This window comes from Aphelocoma coerulescens, chromosome 3 (assembly GCF_041296385.1).
Source record: "Aphelocoma coerulescens isolate FSJ_1873_10779 chromosome 3, UR_Acoe_1.0, whole genome shotgun sequence".
Lineage (NCBI taxonomy): Eukaryota > Metazoa > Chordata > Aves > Passeriformes > Corvidae > Aphelocoma > Aphelocoma coerulescens.
In genome coordinates, this window is record NC_091016.1 from 25,973,407 (window position 1) to 26,000,030 (window position 26,624).

At 38.6% G+C, this 26,624-nt stretch overlaps 1 protein-coding gene across 1 annotated transcript in view; it reads left to right on the forward strand.

The window, feature by feature from the left end:
* Positions 1–26,624, forward strand: part of USH2A (usherin) — a 388,199-nt gene that overhangs the window by 311,602 nt on the left and 49,973 nt on the right. Inside the window, exons 58-60 of the mRNA XM_069009544.1 lie at positions 2,963–3,121; positions 3,776–3,938; positions 9,785–10,139. Coding sequence (XP_068865645.1) covers positions 2,963–3,121; positions 3,776–3,938; positions 9,785–10,139 — 677 coding nt within the window. The remainder of the gene's footprint in view (positions 1–2,962; positions 3,122–3,775; positions 3,939–9,784; positions 10,140–26,624) is intronic.

Sequence of the window (26,624 nt, forward strand, 5' to 3'; positions counted from 1 at the left end):
AATATTAACCAACTAAATCCTTGTTCTTTAGTGAACATGAAAATGTGTTATGGCAGGTTGTCATTGTGCTCGTGGTAACTTTGACACCGAATAACAAAACTGCCATTTGCACTTAGGGTAAATTGGTTCACTTGTGCTTTTACGGTTCCTTTTATTCTGACATAAATTTATGAACTCTGAAACTAACCAAGTCGTGTGGTTTCCCAGCTGACTTTAACAAATATGCCCATTTCGTTTCCTTCAGTCATCAGAGCACACAGGGTAGTGGTTTCAGACTGGCTGCAGATGCTAAAGGGTGTTCTGAAAGAAAGGGGATTTTTTACAAATTTCTGTGTTGTAAGAGTACATATTATAGTTTTTCACATTAGAAAGTGATCCTTTGATCTTAGTAGTCAATGAATTTGATCAGAGTGTAGAAGGATTCCATGGGACATTGGAATTTTTCAGGATGCTTATGTGATTTTATTTACAATTTCATTTTCGCTGCTTGAGAGTATTTTTTCTCCTGAGCATATTTATTATTGGTATCAATCCTAATATAGCGCAATTTTTAGCAGAATTTTAAGATTTTGTGTTTCAGTTGTGAGGTGGTGTTTTTTTAATAATTTCTGATATGGACTGAGCACTGTCCAACGTTTTTGGATAGGTCAGTTATTTTGAAATACGTGTCCTTTGCTGCATACTGATGGCTGGATTCAGCTGTCCTTGTTTGTATTTAATCTTCCTTGGGAAATCAAGCATTCTGAATAGTTTCAATTTGAAAGGTTTCTGGTGATTTTGCCTAGAATAAATGCACTGATCAGATGCACAAAACTCAATTATATCACTTGCATAAGGGAATGGGTTTTTCTGGCTGAAATATCTGGCTTCAGGACTGGAGAAGATGGGGACTCTAGGAGGTTAAAAAATGTTTCTGTTGGTGGGTTGTGTACCATTTCAAATTCTTTCAGATATTCTGTTATATCCTTTGCAAGCCCTCCAATTACAGGGTGGAAATGATACTAATAATATTAATAATACTTGTTATTTATCTTTAATAATATAGATTTAATTAATGGCCAAATTTTACAGTGCAAACTCAAGTGCACTCTTCTGGAGCATTTCATCTTCCTTATATCAGGCAAAAAATGATTTTCTTTGTTGCACAAACAATCTACTTCAAGATCACCTCTCAGAGGTTTACTCTGTAACATCCTGCTCGATTTAAAAAGTTGTATTTCTGTTAGTCCATTCTTAATGATTAGATGTTGTTTTTCTTGTAACTTTTACACTGAAGGAGGAAAATTTTATGGAGGAATTTTTGCATTTTTTGTCTCCTTCTCCCTTCACCTCTTCCAGTTACTACTAACATCTTTGTTCTTCCTGTAAGCTGAGCAGTTGAATAAGATTGAAGTCATGCCTCTACTTCAGGGCTATTTTTTAGCTTTTTAGTGTAATGGCATTTTCTTTGTCTAGCATCTAGTCAGGCAGCAGAATGTTATTTCTTTGGGATTTTTATATTCTCTTTTTTTCTTATGAGAATTGTAAAAACATGGTATTTCAAAGATTTTTCTGATCTTCCGAAGTACATCAGTTGTTTATAGTACCACAACTAAACTTCAAATCTCTGATTTCTTGCAAACTTTTTTTTTAGTTAACGTGCATGTTCACATACATACTTAGCTAAAAAAATCTGTCTAGCAGATGCACAGCAGTGGGAAAATGCTCTTTTTAGCTTCAGGGTAATAGTATCAATGTAGATGCTTTATCAGAAAAGGACCAAAAATTGCAATTAGGAGAAAAAGCTGAGTTGTTTTCCAAAGTTACAAATGGAAAGATTCTCAAGGTCTGGACAAGTCTCAGAACTGCTCACAGGCATCTGGCCCTTGTAGCAGTCACAAAGACATCTCTGTGACTTCTAAAGTAGGTGTTGTGTTGAAAGAGAAATGTGCTTTTACTAATCAGATACATCTTGACTCATCTCAGAAAGGAACCTTGTCTAGTTTGTACTTTGTCCTTTCTTAGGGCTGTTCCTTCCGTGACTGCAGAATGAAGGAAACACACTTAACACACACTCTTCTTTGGTCGTTCTCTTGGTTTTATGAAATTGCTGCTGTCTGCACAGACCAGTCTATAGTGGACAAAAAATAAAAAGCCTTCAACCCATTTCCTAATTGCAAAAAATACTGCCCAAGGAAACCAAAAATCAAACAAAACCACCAACCAATCAACCAAAACCCTTAGAGAAGCCATGTGGAAGAAAAGACAACATCCAGGAACATCAGCCTGTTGTTCTAAAGGGATAGTGTATGGCTTAGCTTGTTCTTCTGAAGGAACAGAGTTTTTCAGCTTCTCAAGAAAACTGGAAAATTTAGAACTGACAGCATGGGGATAGGAATAGATGGGGAAAATGTTTGAATTCAAATAGTAAAAATTGAGAGGTTTTTTTCTAACAAAACCAGAACAGTTTATCTTTACATCATTTAAAATTATATGGTTTTTGGCTCACGCTACTGTATTGTACTCTACTGGTGAAGCAGGCTAAGAACCTACACTCAGCTACTGCTTTTAGGCTAAAAAGGCGTAATTTGCTGAATGATTGTAATTCACTTGTTTGGTTATATGACTATTGAAACAGTACATAACAGCTTAGTACCTGTTACTCCTCCAAAATACAGACAAGCTGCCTGGTTCCAAGGCATAAGGTCGGTCTTCCCAGAAGTGGCAATTGCAAAACAGGCATTGACTGAATTGAATTTTGATTCTTACCGAAGAACTGTAATGTCTATCTTCCAGTTATAATCTGCAGACAGATCCGTTTCAGTTTATATTTAAATGATTGTAGTTTTCAAAAGAGGCAGTAGGGAAAACCTCCAGAGGGGGCTTACATTTAAAATTGCATGTGATGAATGGCTCTTTGAAGTTGTCCTGCACTGTTGTTAGTGTTTCAGATAATCACTGCTTCCTCTCTGTTTCACAACAGGGATATTCATTGTCAATGTGCCTTTGGAATACAACATCCTACTAAATGCAAGCAGTCCCACTCTGCTGGTGAAGCCAGTAGGACGTGCACATTTTGCCTTTGTGGATGGCCTGGATCCCTACACCCTGTATGAGATAAGAATACAAGCATGCCAGAGTGGTAAGGCAATTTAAAACACTCATCTATGTGACTGGAAGGGATTTTCCAGGTAGATTCAACTCTGCAAAACAGTTGAAATTCTGTTTTTACATTGGAGTCAAATGTTTACCTAGCAAAAAGAAAGCCTAGCACTGAATGAAGCATTAAATATTTCTCCAGGTATCATGTATGTATTTCTCCATACATCATGAATATCTAAAATGGAGTTGTAAAATATGTATTTCAAGTTACACATGCCACTTTATTAAAAGCTCTTCACAAGCAGCTTAAAGATCTTTGAAAATGGTTGTACAGAACTGAATCAGTTCTGTTAACTACGCAACAAAAGAAGTGATAATCACAAAGACAGGAGAGAAGAGCCCAAAAATGACAAAATGCCCTGACTTTGATTGAAATTTTCAAACTTCTATTGAAACAAGTGTTTCCAAAATGACCATTTTGAACCAATTTGCTCCTCACTCTCACTGGTGAAAATCAGGAATAATTCATCAGTAGAGTTGTAGTAATTTAAATGAGTATTTAACAATGAAATGAGGTGAAATGAGGCACCATTTCCACCAGCAGCTTCTTTACTTGACATTCATTTGCTTTTAATGTATTTTTTTGTTGTTGAGGACAAAGCTCTTATCCCTACACAAACTTCTGTTTTTGTAGGTGGGTGTGGAGTGGGCGGTCAAACATATTCAAGAACTGCTGAAGCACCTCCCAGAGAACTGAGCCCACCTATTGTTAAAGCAATTGGACCTGCACTCATAGAAGTGAAATGGGCACCACCCAAGAAACCAAATGGCATCATTACTAACTACTTTATTTACAGGTAAATGCCCTTATTGCCTCAGAATCTAAGTCTTACTGAGCAGTTCCTTTCATTATTCCTTGATATTTTGGGAGGTGAAAAAAGGTGTAGAACGGCATGAAAAAATATACATTACCTTTCAAATGCTAAGGTAAGGAGCTGATCTATGGATGGCCATGTTGGGAGCTCAAACAAGAACCATCTTCCTGAACTACAAATGACAAATAAAAGCACGTGAAAATAGATGTTTTAAAAATTCAAGGGAACAAAAGATTTTATAAAAAGTTCGTAGGATGGATACTTGTACTGTGTTTACCCAGACCACTAGGTACAAACTTCACTCTTCTCTGATAGACAGTTGAGAATTTTGTAATTGAAACTGTAGTAGTTCACAAATTCTGAGACTTTTAAAAGCAGGAACAGGCATCTAAGTTCCTAAACCAGATCAATTTTTCAAGATAATTTATGTTCCTAAATAATCTGGACAGTGATTACAGTGCATCTGTTTATGTTCCTTGGTGTCTGTATTCATCTGCCCTGTGTAGGTTGTTGACTGATGCATTCTCACTTCCCATAAGGAGTTTCCTAAGCCCTGAGTGAGGAGTTTTCTGTTACAGATAGCTGTGTTTAGGGCAGTATTAAACTAGCAGAGCACTGATGTCTGCTGTGCCTGTTGACCCTTTGTTAAAAGCTCGCTGAAACGACCTTCTTAAATAGTTTCAGAAGTCAGAGAATGTAAGACTCAAGCCATATAATGGAGAGGGATTTAAACTCTGAAGTTCCTGGGTTTTCCAGTCTGTGTGGCAAACACATGCTGGGCTGATCCTAGCCTCCCACAAAGAGTTTGGGACTTTTTATTATATTAAAGGTGTGACTGAGAAGATGGGGAATCAAATTACCTTTTGCAATCCTCAGTGATAATTAATATAAATTCACTTTTGCCTTAAACATGTTAGTAATCTCTAAAAATTCCTGCTGTCTTGCAATACCCTTTTGTTTGCCTTTTTTTAATTGTCTGATCAAAAACCCGAGTCCCTCCTCTGCATAAAAAGGAATAAAGTGTATGTTATAGCCCAAGACATGTCTTCACTCTGTTGGTTTTGTAAATAAAGCTGATGATTACCGCTGCTATTCCATGGCAACCATAGAAAGGGAAAACAGGAAATATAATGCAGAAAGCCTGCTTCAGTGAAAAATACTGTAAATTGAATTTGACAGCATTTGATGGCATTTGATTATTCTAGTCACAGCCAAACAATGATATAAAGAGTAATATGAAACAGAATGTGTTACTGCCTAGCGGACTCAAAAGCAATAAACCTTCCTCCAATGTGACACAATCACTTCACAATCATAATTGTAGCCTGTTTGATACCTCTGAGTACAGCAGAAGGGCACTGACTGACATAGATACATTTTGTTTTTTATTTAAAGTGAAATGAAAATGGCGCACTGGGGCTCCAGATACAATCGGTATATTCACCTACATAGGCATGAATCACTTGGCAGTTATTTCAGCTGAAGTTTAAATGTGCTTAGACAACAACAATATCAAATCTTTCTCAGATAGCTGCAAAAAAATCAGAAATGGGATGTAAGCACATAGTTCTTTTTCATTTTGTAGCCACACATGGCCTTACATTGTTATAGCAGCAAGACTGCAGTATTTCTATGGGAGGTTATGGAATGTAATTTCTTCTTCAGTGTGTGCCTCTTCCTTACTGCATCACCACCAAAATAAATTCATTTAACTCAAAACCTGGAATGCTTGGGGACCTAGTGTGTGTGCAGATCTCTGCATTAAAGTGGCAGGACTCGTGCTTTCCTTTGGCATCATAAAAATACTCCCAAGTTTGCAGCCATTTTGCTAGAAACCAAAAAATAAAAATATTATTTTATGATAGAAGAGATGGTGATATTTTATTTTTGATTCATAAAGCAGATTTAAACACAGATCTGAGGCTTTTAAAATTTTCTAGGAAGGACCACAACTTAGAAAAGTTTGTGAATGAGGAAAGATCTGGTTCATGAGACAGTCACCTAATCTAGTTCTGTTCCCATTCATCATGACATAACATTGCTGTGCCACCCACAGAAGTTGCTACTCTGAAAAAAATAATAATATTATGAAAATAGAAGATTTTTTTTTTTTTTCCTGTATTTTAGTAAGTTAGAGGTCACACGAGCTAATGGAGCTGCTCTCTATTGATTACCAGCCGGCTCAGTATAGGAGGCACATGAGATGGCCCTTAAAGACATATTGCCTGTAAAATTAGAAGTATTTTGGTTCTTAACTTCCTTAAGGGAGTGTCTGAATTTCGGTTAAACTGTCTATGTCTTGCCCAATAAGATGCTATTATTTAGTATATATTTGTGAAATTGAAATGTAGCTCTCATGAGCTGACCAGTCCTGTTGGTGAAAATGTAGCAGAAAAATCAAGAGGAAATTTGAGACAGAAGACATGTCTCAGTGGCTGTCATGACTTGCAGTGTAGAGGCTTCTAGACTGACTCTTTATAATTAATTCATTGCTTAACCGTACACTCTTAACCATGAGTTGTACCCACGACAGTTTCCAAGGAACATATGTTACTGGATGGTTTAATGTAGGAACCCCTATGGATGGTTATGTCATTGAATACAAGACCTCCTGAAGGCTTTTATTTATACCTGTAATTGATGTAATACCCAACCTAAACTACTGTAGTACATGCAATAACCTCAAATTCATTTTGCTCTTTTTTTTTTTACATCAGAACTCATGTTTAGAAAAAATACCCAAGTCATAAAAGCTACATTAGTGTAGATTTGTTGAGTACAAATGTAAGTGAGGTTTCTTTGTTTAATTAGATGTGAAACTGCAGAGGGGGAGCACTGCTAATGTTGCATTGTTCCCCCACATTTAACAACACGATTCCCCAATCATTTGAATTTTACCCCAAGACTTCTCAGTGCTCCTAAAAATAACTCCCTACCACTGTGGTAAGGAAAGCAGCAGGCGCTGCTGGAACATGTAATTTAGTTGTATGGTGAAAGGTAAACATGTGAGGAGTAATTCTGGTTTGACCCGCGAGACCTCGGGGATTCGCCGTCTCTGCGCACGCAGGGAAGGCGAGGGGCGAACGCTGCGGTCTGCGCAGCTCTGGAGTCATCTGTCACAAAGAAGATTATATTCTCCTTCTTCTGTCATCCGCCTCAGATTGGCACTGGGGCAGGGAGAATTTGCCCTTATAAAAATAACTATCTGAACATCTTCCAAATGAATGCAAGCAGCAAATCAGACTATGCAGATTAAGAGACAGCTTCCAGCTCTTGGAAATGTTATTCTCCCTTGCAGCTCATTGTACATAAGAAATACTTCCAGTTAAATGAGCAGCTGAATCTTAAATCTTAAGACGATTGAAATGATTACAGATTGTTGAACCACTTCTGTTCAAAGTTTATTCATACATGAAGATATTCTGGGTTTTAGCACTACAGATGGAACCATTTACCTAACCATAAGTTTCATTCATTAAATATTCAGCAGTAATAAGATCTAAATACTTAACCAGGCTACAGTGTACAGCTTTGCCTGTGAATCAGCTTACAGTTGGTGGCATATTTGATCATTCAGTGTGAAAAAACTGTTTATCACAGTTTATAATATTTATAAAACATAAATGTATGTATTTGTGTAAGTCCCATACTGTTTGGTCAGCAAGACACATTAAATGTGACTTTATTGCATTAAAATGTGCTATCTTTTCCCTTATTTACAGCAATTTTTTGGGACATGTTTTTGAGTACACAGAGGAAAGGCTATATTTTTAGGCTCAGGAGAAAGGCATAGTAGTGATTCACCTTTCAGAATTATATGGCTTGCATTACGTCAGTGAGCAGCATCCAAGGGAGAGTTCTGCAGGAAGCTTAACTTGCCTTTATAATAGAGCATGGGGAATTGTATTAAAAATTGCTGCTGGAATTTTGGAGACAATGGGAAATTTTGGACCCTGACTCTTACAGAGAGACTGAGGATTTCTAGGGAATCTTTCCTGCTTGTTCTACCTGCCAGTCTTTGCCCAGTTCTGCCAAGCAACCCTCAGTATCAACATATCTTACAATTTACCTATTTCACTATGATAGAGATATCGCACCTCAAAACTCTTCTGTTTATAAAAAGTCACACTTTAACCCTTATAAACTGAACAGTGTCCATATAATCTGCTTATCTCAGAATTTAGCAACAATTATTCAGCTTCATATAAGAAAATAATGTCTTAGTTCCTGCCCTATATATGCATATACACAAAGGATGAATAAACAGCTGTGTACACACTTGCATTCATTATGGTCTTCATATTTGCATGTTAATACCTGGGAATATATTATTACAAACTGCTAAGATTATCAGTTTTTAAAAATCGATGCTTTTTTATTTTTAAATTAGTTCCTGGTTTGATCTAACAAAATGAAAACCAAAAATATTCTTTGAAACACAGATTTTCTCCTGCCAAAGAAATGTTCTACAGCTTCTATGTGTGTGTGTAGTGATGATGACACCCAGTAGCCAGAAAAACCAATTTGACTTCTGCAAATTTGCCCTACTTGCAATAAAACTGGCAGATAATGTGATTTGGATTTTTGTTGTTGGCATCGAGGGTGAAAGTGCTTTTATGTTCTGCAGAGGCCAAGGTTCTTGTGAAGAGTAGGGGAAATACTTAAATTCATGTGCAGTACAGCCCAACCATCACTGGGATTTATCACAGTGTTTAAATGTAACCAACTTAATTTCACACAAACATTTTTATGCCAAGTGAAAGAATTGATTTGATAACTCTGTTTTGAAGATGAGCACTCAGCTTATTAAAACTGTTGTAAATTATATAGAAAAAGGGGCCATATTACAGAGGGGCTGAGGATCATCTGTAATCTCTGGTAATCAGAGTATCACCAGGTCCAACACAAGCATATCTGGAGTAGTAATGCTATATATACATATATATGTGTACAAATGTGTGTGTCTGTGTATACATAGATATATATATATACACATATATGTACTAAAAGGAAAACCCATTGTGCCAAAAATGTATACAGGAATTTTATTCATATCTCTTAGGTTTGCATTTTTAAACAAAAACAGTGTTGGAAAAAATACGTAGTTTATTACAGAAAACACTATGTGTGATATTTTAATGAGGTTTGGTGGTGGAGCTGCAAATTCAGCTAAGTTTATGCACAAGGGATTACTTATTCCATTTGCAAGAAAAAATGGGATATTTAGTGTGAGCAAACCAGAATTTGAAAGTGCACAGCTTTAGTTTTGAGGGCACGATAGTATATTTATCCCTTGTTCACTAGGTAACATTTTTCTCCAGTAAATTGGTCATAATTTTTCCATAAATGAGGCATCCTGAGGTGCATACCTCTGTAAATAGATTGATTTTCAGAAGTGCTGAAAACTTGCACCCATTTTTCAATTCAAGTCATTGCTTAGCAACTACAGATAAATTTAAAATTTCACATTCTAAGTTCTGAAAGTCTCATTTGTGGTGTGTTCTATCCTAGAAGGACAACATGCTGCTGTGTTGCTATTCTGTTACCCTGGGCTTGTTTGCCATGTTTTATAGTATTCTTCTAGATAAAGGAGAATAATTGATTGCCTAAAAATCTCTCTTCACTACTCAGCACCTAACACAAGTTCAGGAAAATGCTTTTAAGATGCAAAGATAGGTAGGCAGTTCCTTGCGTGTGTATGTAACATACAGAAATAAGTTCAGTATTCTTCTGAGATACAAGTTGAACTTGGAACTTCAGGATCTACTATTATGGGTCTGCTAAAGCTATTTTCAAATTTAAACACACTGCTTTTGATTTAATTCCAGACGTCCTGTGGGCAGTCAAGAAGAGCTGCTTTTGTTCATCTGGACTGAAGGAGCTTTGGAATTCATTGATGCATCCGATGCTCTCCAGCCTTTTACTCTCTATGAGTATCGTGCCAGAGCTCAGAATTCTGTGGGGTCTGTGGACAGCCTGTGGGCTTCAACCCAGACTCTGGAGGCTTCCCCGTGGGGCATGGCAGCCCCTTGGGCACAAGCCACGAGTGCGTACTCGGTGCGGTTGAACTGGACGCAGCCAGTCTCCCCCAACGGTGTCATATCTCTGTACAGAGTGCTCTATCAAGAAAAAGGCAGTGACCCTACATTTAGCACCCCAGCTGTCACAGCACTCACCGTAATGGTAAGAACTGGACCACAAATGCAGTTTTAAGATGTGTTTACTCTGCTTTGATCTTGGTTGTATTTTAAAAGCTCCTTTAACACTGATGTGAAGAGTGGGGTTTACAGTTGCCAGTTGTTCTGTTGGTTTAAGTTTTGTGTTTGGCCCAATGCAGACTAAAACATTTCATGTTAATATTGGGTTTCTGGTAGGGGCAAATAGATTACTCAAAAGCATGGATGTGTCATGTCTGGAGGAATTAAGCACATGCGTTTGTCAGCCTTGCTCTGAAAATACTGTCCTGAGCTTTCTGTCTGGCTGACAAAATTAGTTTCACAGGACCTGTACAAAGAACAGCAATATCACTCCTCCTTGTATAGAGCTCTGTTTTTTTATTTCAGTTGGAATCATAAAGTGAATGAATTAATTAGCAATTACGTAGTTCATATATGCAACCCATTTGCATGTTCCCCTCATAATTCATCCGTAATAAAAGCAGTTCTACTTTTATTTCCAGTTCACGTGCTTATATTAGAATTTTCCTTTGCACTGCTGATCTGTCTTTCCCTTCTCTTTCTTTCCCTGTTTCTATTCAATATGTGAAGGGATAGATTTGGGAAAGGGCATTGTTTTGTGAACTGTCTAACAACATTGTGTAAACCAGTGACAGAAGTGGTTGTGTTTTGTGCATTTACCACTGCTCCTTCCCCCTGTATATTACATTCTAGTCTTTGTATAGTAAGACAGCTTATAGATAGTTGGACTGAACTGTTGTATATTAGGACAGCTGCTGTACTTGGTTGTCTTTTGAAATAAGTTTTAAAAGTTTAAGGAGGTTGTAATAAAGTTTGGTTTCCTCAGCAGTGCCACCTCAAGTTCATGAACCTAGAATTTTCCCTAAATTATGTTCACAGTCCATGTTTGTATCAAATAACACCGGAAATCCCCTAAATTCTTAATCATCCCAATTATAAAGTATCTGCTTGATGATTCAAGTAGGATTCTAAAAAGCTTTCCCTGGAATACCCAGTAGTAACCTTTAAGTAACTTCCTCCGACAAATCTCAACATGACACAGTGGAAGAAGTTTTCAGCTTCATAATCTTACATACCCTTGATCATAGGGTTACAGAGCAGTTTTGTGTCTAGCTTCCTAAATGGATTAAGTTGGTAGTACATCTTTTTCTGAAAAGGAAAACAGGTCCTGAAGTGAATTATAGGAATAATGGATACTTTTGCCTGCGGAAGTAATTGCATTCACATTGCACAGCACGCCGGGCTTTAAAAATTAGATTGGGATTCTAAAGTTCAGTGGCATTTTGGTACTTAGCTCTCTTAACTTAAGAAAAATAACCACCATCATAATTGTGAAGATGTACCTAAGATTTAAAAACCAGTGGGAAGCCAGGGCTTCTCCTACTACTCTGCTTCAGCAGCATGCAACGTGTTGCTGAGCATCAGAATTGACCTGGCTGGTCATGCATTGCAGTGTCTTCTGAGCATGCCAACAACAACAGAAAATGTCCAAGATGGTTGTACTGTGGGCAATAAAACCTACCAAAATGGTCTTTTAAATAATCTTGCTATGGCATGTTTCTTTAACAGCATCAATTAAAAACCTTTTACATTAACAAGCTATTATTTACTGAATTCATATTTTCCTGGCTCCAAAATCCTTTATTTTCCCCAAACAGTATCCTGAATCAAAATGACATTCTGGCAGCATACGTATAGCTGTTCTACTAGCATTGCAGCAAAGCTAGCTTGCATGGGTTTTCTACTGTCCTTTGTCTTGAACATGGATCAATTCTTATTTTTTCTACCCATTTTTATTTAAAATACTTTACTACCCTTTGGGGACAACTCTTTCTGCACATCTCTTCCATCTCCTCCATCAATTGCACTCACTTTAAGCTGTTGCAGCTGTATTAACTGAGTAGAATTGCTGCTGATTTATACCAAGGACCTGAGATCTGAATCCCACGTCTTCTGAATATAGCAGAACAGCTAAAGCTTTGAATCAAAGTTATTGACATACAGTGCATGGAGTCCTGTTATCAAAGATACCTGCAGGAGGTTAGGTCAATTATCCCAGCCGGCAAAAACCTGGACAGCAACTTTCAAAGTTATAAATGCTTAAAAATAGAATTTTATCATGGAATTGCTGATATACCCTTAAATTTAGCTTTGTGAATGAGATACTTTAATTAAAATGTAATTCTATTGAAGGAACTAGAATTCCAATGATTAAACTTCTGCCCCTTTAAAATATAGCCTTCATGGGTACTAGGCTAAATCATTTAATCTCCTAAAGCATCTCTATTGGAGCTCCCTCGTGGGATATGCCATTAGTCATTCTCTCTCTCAGGCTTCCATGTTACAAGTAAGACTTAAAGTATTAAGAAAGCAATGAGTTTGGTCCTTTATTTAATCTGTTACACTCCATTCTTATCCCATTAGATTATTCCAGAAAAAAAAAACAGTGCTAGAATCATGGTGGCTGATCCCACCCTGGCCCTGGGACATAAAGCTTGACCAAAACTTAGAGGAGAAATACAATCCTTGTGACACTGTAGGATACAAATTAAGTTTTTCCTAATGTCCCTGCAGACTGTTCTAATATGACAGCTTCGTTTCCATCCATTTCAGAGCCAAATGCGAAGCATCTTCTGGGTTTTCAAACAATTTGACAGACCTATCCACTATACCTTCCCCAAATCCAGCTATTTAATCCCTGTTAATATGTATTTGAGTTAATATGTCAAAGGTATGGCTGTCTGGTACCTTAAGGTTGTCACTGACCCCTTGAAATTTTACACTGCCTGTGGAGATAAAAACAAGGACTCAATTCTCAGAGCAAAAGCTGCTACCCCTGAAATGAAAGGAGGGTGTCCTGTGCCATTAGAAGCAAGTGACATACACAGGAGCCATTTTGATGCTTCATAGTTAAAAAGCAGTGTCACCCATTTCCTTAGCTTGTTTGGCCAGGAGTGTAGTGACAGATGTTAGGTGACAGCGAGTTAAACTGACATTCTGGTTTATTTGCGGAGCAGTCAAGTCAAGAGTGGTTACAGCAGCACAAGTGTCTCCCACAATTGCACTTCATTTTAACCCTCTAAAGCAAGAATCATATTTAGTGTCTTGACAACATTAACATGAGACAGACGTGTTTATAGGGAAAGGGGTTGGTAGTAGGTTCTCATTCACAGAAATCTGCATAAAGTGACTGGATTGTCAAAGCAAGCTTCTCACTCCTGTGAACTTAGAACTTAAGCTTGTGAACACAAACCCCAGAGCTGATTTAATTATAAAGCCAATGAGTGCCTGCCAAATGTCATCAAAGCATCACAGCTCTTTAACTGCTGTATTCCAAATGTTGCTGTGAGGTAGAACTGTGGCTAGGTTTGGACATTTCTTGGTAGATGTTTTGTGGGTGTATAATGCTGTTTTTCCCATGACAATTATATCAAGTGTTTGGTTGTTTATTGTGAGCAGGAGAATTCAAAGCCAGGAAAATGAGTAAAAAAATATAAAATATGTAGCTGTTAGAATAAGCCTGGAGAAAGAAAAGCATCCAGAGATGAGGGTTAAAAAGGAAAACTCTGTCTGCTATGGGCAGTGCTCCCCAGTTATTATTATGTAGAATCAAGGTCTCAGTGTGTTAAACTCACCTCAGCCAAGTGTAGATAAAAGTGCAATGTGCTTGTTAGAGGATGCAAGAGATAGGTGTAAGCATTCTAGCCCTTTTTCCTGGGAAATCCTGCAGGATTGTGCAGGTCACAATTGTGCACAGGTCTTCTCACAATGTGTTTTGCAATGTGAGGCTCTCAAACCAAAGACCAAACTTATCCTTAAAGACTTTTTTTGGATTAACCCTGCCAGCTTGGGGTGAAAAAATTAACGCATCTCTTAGCTGCTATCATTGCCCCAGCAAAGCCTCTGGTTTGGATGCAGCTGTGCTAACAGCTGAGAACACATGTTGGCTTCCCTTACATTATTTGGGGAGGTGGTATATAACTGCACTGGCCAAGCTTCTCTTGGCAGGTGCTGTGACAGGGAAATCTGTAGACATTGCAGAGTAGCAGTAATAAAGACTTTGGTAGGAGGATGAGGCTTTGGCTAATGTAATTGTGTTGTTATAAGCAGACAGTAATTTAAGCATCAAATAAACTGAGTCAGAATATTTAGTTGACTTGCTGAAAAACTCCATATCAAAAGTAATATATCAGAAGTAATCTTGAGTGGCCAGTACTGTCATACATGCATGCCTCCTATGCAGGATTTTACAGATATCTGGAATCATGCATCTAGAGTTAGTCTCTTTCTATTCAGTGCATTTAAAAATACTTATTGCATGCATGTGTGATCCTTTACATCAATTTCCTCATATAGACCTGCGAACATGTGGCAGCATTAAAGATGAGATACCACATAGTTATTAACTTCCTTGTACAGACTATTCAGAAATGCAGTATTCAGTGCTGTACATGGCAACTTTCTTGTAGAAGAAGTAATGAAGATTGTAGCCACAAGAATAAGAAAAAAATATGCCAAGGAGAGGGACCAATGAAACTTTTTGATACATGCCTATTGCAGATGCCTGGGAAATGGAGTGCAGCCTATGAAAAGAGGTTGAGTGCAAGGGAAGGAATCCCTGCACGTGCCATAAATTCAGAAGATGTGCTACTTAGCAATGAGTGAAAGCTGTAAACGGCAGTGGAGGGCAAAAGTTAATTAGGCTATTGTGCTGCTGTTAGACAGTGGAAAGTAGCCACCACCAGAAACAAGATGGCTGCTCAGCAGTGCCCTAATGCAGCCAAAAGATCATCTCCTTAGCTCTGCAAGGGCTTATGGGTTAGGGGAAATCATACACAGATGACTAATTTTTTTATGGTTCACAGACGATCAAAGTGAAATTCAGCAGCTGTTCAGGACAAGTGACCACTCTAACGGCTGTAATATAACCTGCTAAATAGAGAGGGAATTGCATGAGAGCAAGAGGTTAGCTGTGATTATCGGCAGGTGAGTGCTTTATTGAAGTTGAAAGACCATTAACATTGATGGAGTAATTATTTCAACTTGAAAGTAATTACCTTGATGGGTGATAACTTCTCCGGTGTTCCCAGATTTGATTGGACCAAACAATTGTGAACTCTTGAAGCCTAGAAAAATATTACAACAATACTGCAATGTTTAAATTACTGAAACCACTGTTAGAGTATTTTAATTATGCCTAACAGTGAAAAGATTTTAACGTACAACAACTGGTGACCTCTCATGTATAGAGACATTTGCTTTCTAATTTCTATGAAATGATCCCCACCTACCACGTGTGTGCTGTATGTGATGGGTTTGCAAATGAATCGTTTGATTTACATGCAGTTTTTAAGGTTCAAAGCCTTATTTTAGCACAGTTTCACGAAGGGCTCATACTGGAATGCTCTAATTGTTTTATTTTCCAGGAAAGCCCAGTAATATAAAATTCTTTCCATGTTTTAATCTCTAGACCTGTTAAGCTTACACAGGATGAATACAGGACAAGTGCTGCTTCACATTGAAGGCTGCTCAAAAAAAGTGTGTGAGGCAATCTGTGTCTCACAGATTCTGTTGTTTCCACACTGCTGCAGAATATGCTGGATTTGGCACTACAGCTCTGTTTAAATAAGCATTTGGATTGGCACTATGATGCCCCTCCAGAAACTGATTAAGTGCTTCAGTAAGCCCCTCCTATCAAGACAGACATGTAGAATTGCCTAATTAGAGTAGAAAGGATGAAATGGATTGTTGCACAACTTTGATGATTTTGAAGTACTGTGGTAATAGAACCAGAGGGGAATGGTGAGAGAGAAAGAGAGAGGCTTCAGCTCTTCTATTTATACCATCCTTGCCCTAAACAAGGCCACTTCACTGTCTCCTGGATGTTTCCGGCAGCCCCAGAAACATAGCTTTAGACCCTGCTGGAACTCTGCCAGAAAGGAAAGAATCCTTGTGAGTTAGGAAGGAAAGGTTTGTCTGGTGTCTGTGAGGTCTTAATATGTTATCAGACAACTGGTGATTTGAATTAGTTAAGGTTACAGCAAAGACATTTATTTCACTTTTTTTCTTTAATGTTTTCTCCCTAATTCTGTGTGCAACACGAAGCTGACATAATTTTGTCTTTCAATAAATTTTTGGACCAGACAGAAGTAAAAACACTGATAGAGTTATATCTCACCATGCCTAACCACACTCTAGATTGACTAGGCCAGAGTGCCTGGATCAATAGGTAGTTTCTTCTGCAAGTAAATTAGTCATCTGTTTGGAAAAATCTGGTGTATTTTATCCTTGGGCTTCTCCTTGTGCAAGGTCCATTTTTCACCCATTGTGTAGTCTTTTTTTGATGAGTGAAATACATGCAGAATTAGGTCTTTTGAGAGATATTCATAATGTCTGACTTCAAACATCTACCCTAGTTAAGGGCATGAATATCCTCTATGGACCATGAAACATCAAGAACATCTAAGGCATGGACATTTACCATCCTTGGGCTGCAGCTGTTCATACGAGACTGCTTTCCTGTGGTGCACTTGTGTGCCACTAGTGATAAGTGTCAGTCAAAAAGGTGGTTGATTTTACACTGACTAATCGGCTTTCTTAACCCACACAATGGAATTATGCAGTTTGACAGGTTTAAAAGATGGTACCCTTTGACAGAAAGATGGTGGTGGGCAGCACTCTGGAAGTGGTAATCATCTGTGTGTGTGCACCTGCAGCCATGAGAGAATAGGTGACCACCTGACAACGCCTAAAGGCTGATGGCTAAAATGAGATTGCATAAATGTTCCGTATGCTCTTTCTCTAGGTATGTTTTTATATATGCTTTGTATTTATGCTTTTTGCTGTGATTTTTTCTGTATTTGCATTCCAGTTGTGAGACTAAGATCAAGCTAACCAGGCAGTGTAGAAAAACACCACTGACAGAATGTTTTCTAATTTGTAAAAACAAAATAAGCAAAACAGAAATCCCCACAAACCTTCATCTTATTAAGTATAATTTGTTAGGAAGATTTAATATGGGGACGTTCTTCCCTTTGTGCCGTGTTACGTGACTGCACTAAATCAGCTTTAAAAAACAATGTTTTAGCAAGCTACAGATGCTTTTTCATATATAAGTAGAAAATAAAAATGAAGAAGGAGGAGGCAGAAATTTGTTGGATAATACGTACAGCTGCTTTTCAAATTAGATATCTGTTTAAAAATGCTTAATTGGATTTGACTAGATTTTAATTCACATTTAGCCAACATTCTTAAGTGGATGTATCAGGCAACTCCAAGATAACGCTCTTTGTTGGTGAAGTCATAGGGCAGCTTCCTAAAATCCCCAGGGTCATGCCCAGCAGTTACAGATACAGGAATTCTTCAGCTGATAATTAGAAAGGCCACTCTCCAGCCTCCATCCTACTCTCCAGCCCCACTTCCCTCCACAGATAAGGTCTTTAATTCAAATTGGCTGAGAAGTGTTATGTCACATGCTTATATTTCATGGGGAATTTTAGCAAGCAAAGGGTAATTTTAATAAACAGAGAATCCTACCTTTTTTTCTTTTTTTTTAGTGAAAAAAAAGGCAGCAAAAGCAAGCCATAGGACTCATGGGAATTGCTAGTATAACACAGAGCCTCATACCACTGGGGACTCCATTTGAATCTAATCCAGGTCTACAGTCACCAAAGTCATTCTCATCAAACAGCCATGGGGTGTCCTATGCAAGATAAGTTTAGTATTCTCAGCTGACCTCCTGTCCTTTCTCTTTACTGCTCCCTTTTGAATCCATTCCCATCACTCAGCTTCACAGCCTCATTCAGACTCATCCCCCCTATGCTTGTCGCAGTTTCCCGTTTTCTGCCTGCCGAGTGACCTCTCTCTCTCCTCTTTTCAGATTCTACAAAAAGCCCTGGAATGCATGTATAATCTTGCTATGATCTTGCCCCCTCTTTCTTTAGGGAGCAAGACCCTAATATCTGCATGGTGCTAAAAGATGAGTTTACCATCAGAAAGCTCTTTGGGAGTGGGAATGGGTGTCCGTCTGTTAATTTACAGCATTATATAAATATTATTTTTGAGACTGTAACAGCAATTATGGTGAATAGGGGCCAGATGGCCTCTGTATCTAGAAAGCAGAATGGCAGTGTATTTTTAATGGACTTAAATGTTACTTTTTGACAGGAAGCTAATATTAAATTCTGTGTTTTAGGTGCCTGTCAGGTGAGTAGGGCTTTGAGTTTTGGTTTTTCTTAAATTACTAATGTCATGCCTGGATACTTCTGCCCACTAAAGCCCTTTTCTGTGGTGGGGTCTTTGTTATTGCTCTGGTTGTGTTGTTTTGTTTTGTTTTTTTAAGGATGGTTATTGATCTCTTGCTGAGCTGAGATTTCAGTTTTATGCCAGATAGTTTGATTAATGGGTTGGTTTCTGTAAGTGGACTGAATGGGGATAGGAAGCACAAGCCGCTCATGCCGCCAACCCTAACTCCGTCAAGACGCATAGCTCATTATGAAACAGTTATCAAGTATACATGAAAAATTAATTGGGCTCAGTTTGATTCTGAAAAGGATCAGCTTTCTACTTGGCGGTCCCCCCAATCTTTCCAGATGTTGCACGCTAGCCCCTCGAGAAGCAGCGAAGGGAGATGTATTAATACATTGTATTGATTAGATCAAGACCCCTGACAGTTATTTGTAGAGATACCATCTGGCTGCTGTTCGAATTCCTTCACCAAAAACAGGACGTGACATGTTATTAATCTCAACTCTCTAAGTATAGACAGTTGCCTTTTCTGCTAAACCGCATTTTACCATTCCGTAGGAGATGGAGGCAGACCTGAAGGGTGCTGAAATTAAGGTTATTACACAAATTGAGCCATATGGTCCAAATATTTCAGCAAGAAAATTGCCAGGCAATAAAAATTGCTCCTGCCTTCCTAATGGTGTAAATTACAGTTTAACCATGGCTCTAATGATGTCCTTCTGCCGCGCTTAACTACTGTTACATGAAGGACATTGTTTTAAAAATATAAAAAAACAAGTAAATGCCAGCAGCGTGTTTTACAATCTGTTAGTGTGTCATTAAGAACACTGTCAGAATTACATAAACATAATGGCAGGCAACCTAGCATACAAAAGAATGAGTATGGAAATAGAAAGCGTCTTGAAAACTCCTTTAGCTTAGTCAAGAGCCCTTTCCTTTCTGGAACTTTTCCAGTATGGGAAAATGTGGCTGCTTATTTATTCCAGTTCTCACCCAGGCTCTGATGGAGACTTTAAAAACTGAAAAAAACCCCCACTGAATATTCCAATGCATTTTGAACAGGTGACAATGGAGGGGTATAAATTTACTATCACATTATGCTGTAGCTGTATATAAAGTTAACTGGGTATGAAAAAGAAATCCAAAATGTGACTCTCATTTCAAAGTGCAGCATTCTTTTGATTCTTTTGGATCATAATGGGACTTTCTGTTGTTTTTCAGATTGTTGGGAGAATTGCAGTGTATTAAAAGTATTTCAAAGCTGAAAAGCTCTGTGAGATTTTACCGACAGAGTTGACAGTCTTAAAAATTAGTTATTAAAAATAGTTGAAAAACAAAAAAACAAAATGGAAGTGGTTATCCAGTCAGCAGGTGCATTACTGACTGATTCTAGTGATTCATCTTATAAGGTGGGAATTCAATTGTAATTAAATAAATTGAATAATTAGCTAATATAATTTAATTTTGAAAACAGTCATACAGCTACTAAGTTTGTAAAGGGAAAATTCTGAGATGGCCATACAAAGAGGAAAAATTACAGAAGTTTATAATAAATGCTATTTGGAGTATTGAGTTTGACCCCTCCTGCTTTCAGCCATGTGCAGATTCTAATAGTTTATATATGCCAGCCCTTTTGGTAAAACAGCCTTGCACAGCCATGCTCCCAGCTTGGGATGAGGCTGCCTGGGTGCACATCAGCAGTTCAGGGCATGTGCCCTTGGAGGGGTCTGTACCCTGGTGGGTGCTGAAAACCAAGGGGTCCCAAGCCCCACTGCTGCCACCCCTGCCTCCCTTTGCCCTCATCACTCGGGGTCTGCTGTGCTGGCAGAGCTTCTGCTCCCCTCTCCTGTGCCCCTTTGAAGGCAGGAACTTCCACACCCTTGCAAGGGCGCCCAGTTCCTGCTGGATCTTCACGTTGGTTGAAATGTGTTCTGACAATGTTGAAAGCACAACTGAGCAATGTCAGAGAGACAAGGGAAGGGAGATTGTGAATTAGCTGTCTGGGCTGACTGGCTGGTGAAGGAGCTGACAGGCAGCTCTGGTATTTGTCTTCAGACCTAGCACAGTTTCTGAATTGTGTGAAGATCTTGTTTGTGCATGGAGCAGGGAAAAGATGACAGGGGACTTTTAGTCTTGACTAATTTAAATTGAGCCCAAACCAGACAGTTAATCAGATTCAATAAAGTTCACAACAGTGTTTATAGTTGTCCTGCTTGCTTCTCAGTAGCAGTATGATCATGAATGAAAACATCCAAACATAAGTAATTCGTAGTTGGTTGGTTGGTTTGTTTCCAAAGAAACGGAAGGCAAAAAATAGTAGACTCCTGTGAGGATGGTAGTCTGAAAACTGATCTGCAATGTGTGGGAGTACTTTACATATATATAATCTCTATTAGGAGGAAACAAAGTCCGATTTATGAGTTTATCCCCTCATAAACTACAAATATTTCTCTCAGTACCTTGAACTTTTTGTCTGACCAAAGTTACAGAACTGCATGACAAATGGGATCTGCAGCATCCAAGTGTATTTATACCCTACTCACAAGGACCCATGATGGATGGATTTTATTGTTTAACTGCAAAAACTGTAGTGTTCTCAAGTCTGTTTCTTTAGCATTTTTAAAGAAGATCTCTTTGGTCTTTAAAGAAAGAGAGAGATTGGTACAGATGTCCCTCCATCAGCATCTGACAGGCCAGATGATTTGGAAAGGACATGCTTGTTATGAGTGCCAGAAAAACTATGAGCGTGGAAAGACGGTTTCTACCTGTGAAATGGAGGGCTTGCTGCAAGAACCCCAACCAAAGCTGCTGGTAGATTCAGAGGAATGTTTCTCACCTTATTAGTAGGTGCCATGTCAGAGCTTTTGTGGAATAAAATATCATCTGTTACACCTCTGGCACCTTCAGGCTTCTTTGCTGCTGCAATCCAAACGGTGGAAGCTGTTCCTTCCTCCCTTCTTTTCCCTTTGCCAGCCTTCCTTCCTAAGAGCACAGTTAGAGACTATGATAAGAAGCAGGAGTTTCCATCCTGAGGGTCTAGTAGAAAATAACTTCAGTGTTTTTCAGAGTTTTCGTAGGTGATGCCTGGGAGTGGCTACCTAAAAACAGAGGCTAGGCAAGAGTTAAGAGAGTAAAAGTAGGTATTTATTTGAAGGGCCTTCAAAGGTACATCCTGGGCAGTCAAAACGCTGCACCCAAGATGGACCCCGGGTCATGGGTTCTTCACACTTTTATAAGTTTGGTCCATTTGCATATCAGGGTTAATTCTCCAATTATAATTTCAGTTAAATATGTAATTACCCCAGGTTTACCCCTCCTCTCAAAGGCTTTAATTTATACAGTCTGGGGCCTGGGACAATCGAGATGTCCTTGAAGAGCAAACCCAGGGAGGTTTGTTATGTCTAACCAGCATAACAGCAGCTAACAGGCTGCACAAAACTTCAGAGTTACACACTAGGCAGTACAGGAGCTGAAAAATATAAAAGTTAAACCCTAAGGCATCATAGGAACTTGTTTCTGTTCCCAGATACTCTGAGAGTCCTGCAGTCCTTCCAACAGGCAGGACTCTGCTTCAGTCAGGTAATGTCCTGTAAAGGCCTTGTATCATCAGAGGCTATGTAGCTACACAGGCAAAGCTCTGGGAGACAACCATTTAGATGCTCGCTTGAGGCAACCTGTGGCTGGTGCAAGAGCAGCAGCAGGACCTGCAGCGCAACGTCCTTAAGCTCTTCAACTTTGCAGCTGTGGCTATCTTCTTTGAACTAATCTATGGCTGTTCCACCTTCCTCTTTTATGGTAGCGTGTTTGTCTTCTCAGCAGTTCTGTGCTCAGACCACCCTAAGGTGGAGATGATGAGGCTGCTGGGGTTTGGTCCATCTCAGTGAGACCCCTGGAGTGGGTTGTCTGTGTGCCAAAAGGACACTGAGGAGTAGTATATTTACAACAGGAAGATGTACAGAGGTCCCAGGATCTAGTTAACCTATTGGGGCATATTACAAATCATTACTTGTTTTGGTTCTGAATTTTGCTCCAAGTGTTTTTCTAAGTCCACTTCCAGCAGATTTGAATGCATCAATTATTTTTTTTCCCATCCAGAGCAGAGTTCCTAGTGTGGGACAAATATTCCATTCAGCGTGGAGATGCTACTCTAGTGGCTGCAAAAAAAAGGGCATCGAGTTTACTATTGTCCCACAAGATCAGAATTGCAAATGCACTTTTAGTATTGCAAGAGAGTGAGGGAAGTGGACTCCTTGCAGTGATAAATCTTCTGTATTTTTGCTATAAAGAAAACTTTACACCGCACAAACAAAATGAATGAAACTTTGCAGAGCTCTTACATTTCAACAGGCTTTAAAAAAGAATTAATGAGAAGTCAGAAGACATCTTCTCCCAGATGAAGTATTATTCTTGTCATTACGGTATAATAAAATTATTTTTTATTGTTTTCTCTTCAGGGGTTCGAGACAGATGATAATTTAGATTTTCTCTAATACTAGTCTATGCTAGAAATGCTACACCCCTGATGTACTAGTAGATCATGAGATTTATACTATAGTTGTAGCTTAAGACAGTGACATATTTAAGTGCTGTGTTTAATGTTACTGTAAAGTCCAGGCCTAAAAAGACTGAATAGAGACCCTGGGAGCAAATGGGAAAGAAAACATCACCTTTTCCCAGCAGGTAACACCATAGTTTGAGCTCTAATAGCCCTGATGTCAAATACAGTACTGCCTTTGAGACCAAACAGAGTTGAGAACACGTGGCTTTTGAAATAGGACATTTCTGAGACAGAAATTCACAACCTCTATTTAATGCTGCAGTTTCTTCTTCTGGTCCCACACAGAAGCATTGCAGCACCTTGAGTTGCTTTGGTAACAAAGCCCCATGTTGATATTTGGTCTGAGGGTTTTAATGGAAATTTTAAACCACACTTGAGTTATGTCATCTCAGACTGAAGATCATCTCCAGCATGCTGGCCTGTGCATGGAAAGCAGGAGGCTGTTTGCTTTAGTATTAACTACATAGATATTTGCTTCAGATTAATGAAAGCAAATCCCTGTTCTGGTTGGGTGCCCCCTACATTCACCCTGTAGTTTTGTTTTTCTGCTTATGAAGACCCTGATCCAGAATCCCTGGAAAAGCAAATGGAAGCTTACATTGATTTTTAAAGTCCTTTAAACCACTGCAGTTTAATTTCTGAAGCTGTGAGTGGTTTTCTGTTTCATTTTAAGAAAAAATGAAGAGACCACCTGGAGGGTCTCTTCTTGTGTGCTGTATGAAATTATGGTCAATGGCATTATTTCTCTTTGGGTCTTGCATGAATTTAAGAAAACACCTGTGAATTCTATGAATTTACCTTGGATGGCAAATCTAGGCAAGTCTCATGACTAATGTGTCATGAGAGAGAGTGAGGCTGCTCTGACAGGCCATTCAAAAGAGACGTTCACTTTGGAGAGAAAATCTACCACTAGCCCTAGCCCGAAACCTAATCCTAGCGCTAATCCTAACCCCAAATAAAAACCATAACCCTAATCCTAACAAGAACCCTAACCTCAAATCTGAACCCTAAACCTGACCTTCAGAGTAATCCGAATCTAATCATAATCAGGGTCTACCCTAAACCTAAATCGAAACCTAAACGTAACCCCAAAAAATAAGGCTAACCTTAAACCTTCACAAAGAAAGGCAAAGCCTAAATTTAAGACTAAGAAAAAGCATAACCCTAAGCCTACCCCAAACCCTAAACCAACCCTAACACAAAATCTTCTCCCTAACCCAAAAACTAACACTAAAAGTAGACATAACCTAATACCTTACTCAAAGCCTAATCCGAAATAGGAATTTAACTCTAATCGTAAAACTAGCCCTAACCCTAATCTAACCTTAACCAAAACGGTAAACCTAACCGTAATCCTAATCTAGCTAAAAAACTGAGCCTAGCCCTAAACATAATACTAACCCTGCTCTAACCCTAACCATTAAACAAACCGTAAATCTAACTCAGACTCTACCATTACCCTAATCTAAATATAACCCTAACCTAAACCGAACTGTGCCCCTAAACCATAACCCTAAACCTAATCTAATATTAATCCTACCCCAAACGTCAACTCTAAACTAACAAAAATCCTATCCCTAATTCTAACACATAACGAAAATAATCCTAACCCAAATCCTAATCCTAGCCCGAAACCTAACCCTAACCTTAACCCTAACTCTAACACTGATCCTAACATTACTCTAATCTAACCGTAACCCAGACCTAAACCAAGCCCTGACCCTAAACCATAACCCTACTCCTAATCTAAAACTAATCCTACCCCTAACACTGACCCTAATCTAACCAAAATCCTAACCATAATCCTAATCGTAACCCTAAAACTAATCATAAACCTAACCCTAACTCTGACCATAACATTACCCTTATCTAACCCTAACCGAAAACAAACCCTAGTAGTGAAGCACAACCCTTAACCTAATCTAAGACTAATCCTACCCCTAACACTAACTCTAATCTAACCAAAATCCTAAACCTGATCCTAAACCTAACACTAAAACTAATCCTAACCCTAATGCTCATTGTAGCTGTTACCCTAAACCTAACCCGTAATCCCTAACCCTAAAAATAATCCTAACCCTAACCCCTACCCCTTACCACTAAACTCTAAGCCCTAACCCTAATCTAAATCTAATCGTAATAATGATCTACCCTAAACCTAAATCGAAATATATACATAACCCCAAAAAATAACGCTAATCTTCAACCTTTACAAAGAAAGGCAAAGCCTAAATATAGGATTATGAAAAAGCATAATCCTAACCCTACCCCAAACCCTAAACCAACACTAAAAAAAATCTTATCCCTAACCCTAAAACTAACACTAACCCAAGGCCTAAACAACTTAATCAAATCCTAATCCTAAACAAAAACTTAACCCAAATCCTAAAACTAACTGTAACCCTAATCTAACCCTAACCAAAAGGATAAACCTAACCGTAATCCCAATCTAGCCAAAACACTAAGCCTAGCCCTAATCATAACATAAACCCTGCTCTAACCCCAACCATAAAAGAAACCACAAATCTAACTCAGACCGTAACATTACCCTAATCTAACCCTAACCCTAACCTAAACCAAACCCTGGCCCTAAACAATAACCCTATACCTAATTTAAAACTAATCCTAACCCTAACGCTAACTCTAATCTAATGAAAATCCTAACCCTAACCCATAACCCCTAACCGTAACCCTAATCCTAATCTAATCGTAATCATGATTTATCCTAACCCTAAATCGAAACCTAAATGTAACCCCAAAAACTAAGGCTAACCTTAAACCTTTACAAAGAAAGGTGTCCTGGGTTGAGGTGTATTCTATTACCATCCTCATGAGCCGTTGAAATCAGGTGGGGCAGTGTTTCCTTGCCTCCTCCCCCCAGACTATCTTGCTGTTAATGGCCCATCATTGTCCCTAACCCGAACCTAAACCAAAACCTGGTCCTACACCATAACCCTAAAGCAAATCTAAGACTAATGTTACCTCTAACACTAAATCTAATCTAACCAAAACCCTAACCCGAAATCCTAACCCGAAAACTAATTCTAATCCTAACCCATAACCCCTGACCCCTAACCCTACCCTAATCCGAATCCAATCATAATCATGATATACCCTAAACCTAAATCGAAACCTAAACGTAACCCCAAAAATAAGGCTAACCTTAAACCTTTACAGAGAAAGGCAAAACCTAAATTTACGACTAAGAAAAAGCATAATCCTAACCTTACCCAAAACCCTAAAACAACCCTAACAAAAAATATTATCCCAAATCCTAAAACTAACATAAACCTTAGGCCTAACCCTATCCCTAAATCTAACTAAGACCCTAACATTACCCTAATCTAACCATAACCAAAACCTAAACCAAACCCCTACCCTAAACCGAAACCCTAAACCAAATCTAAGACTAATGCTAACCCTAACACTCACTCTAATGTAACCAAAATCAAAACCCTACTCCTAACCCTAATCCTAAAATGAATTATAACCCTAATCCTAACCCTAAACCTAACCCTAACCCTAACCGTACTCCTAACCCTACTCTTAACATTAACCCTAACCCTACACCTAATCTAAAACGAATCCTACCCCAACCCTACACCTAGTCTAAAGCTAATCCTACCGCAATGCTAACTCTAATCTGAAGAAAATCCTAACCCTAAC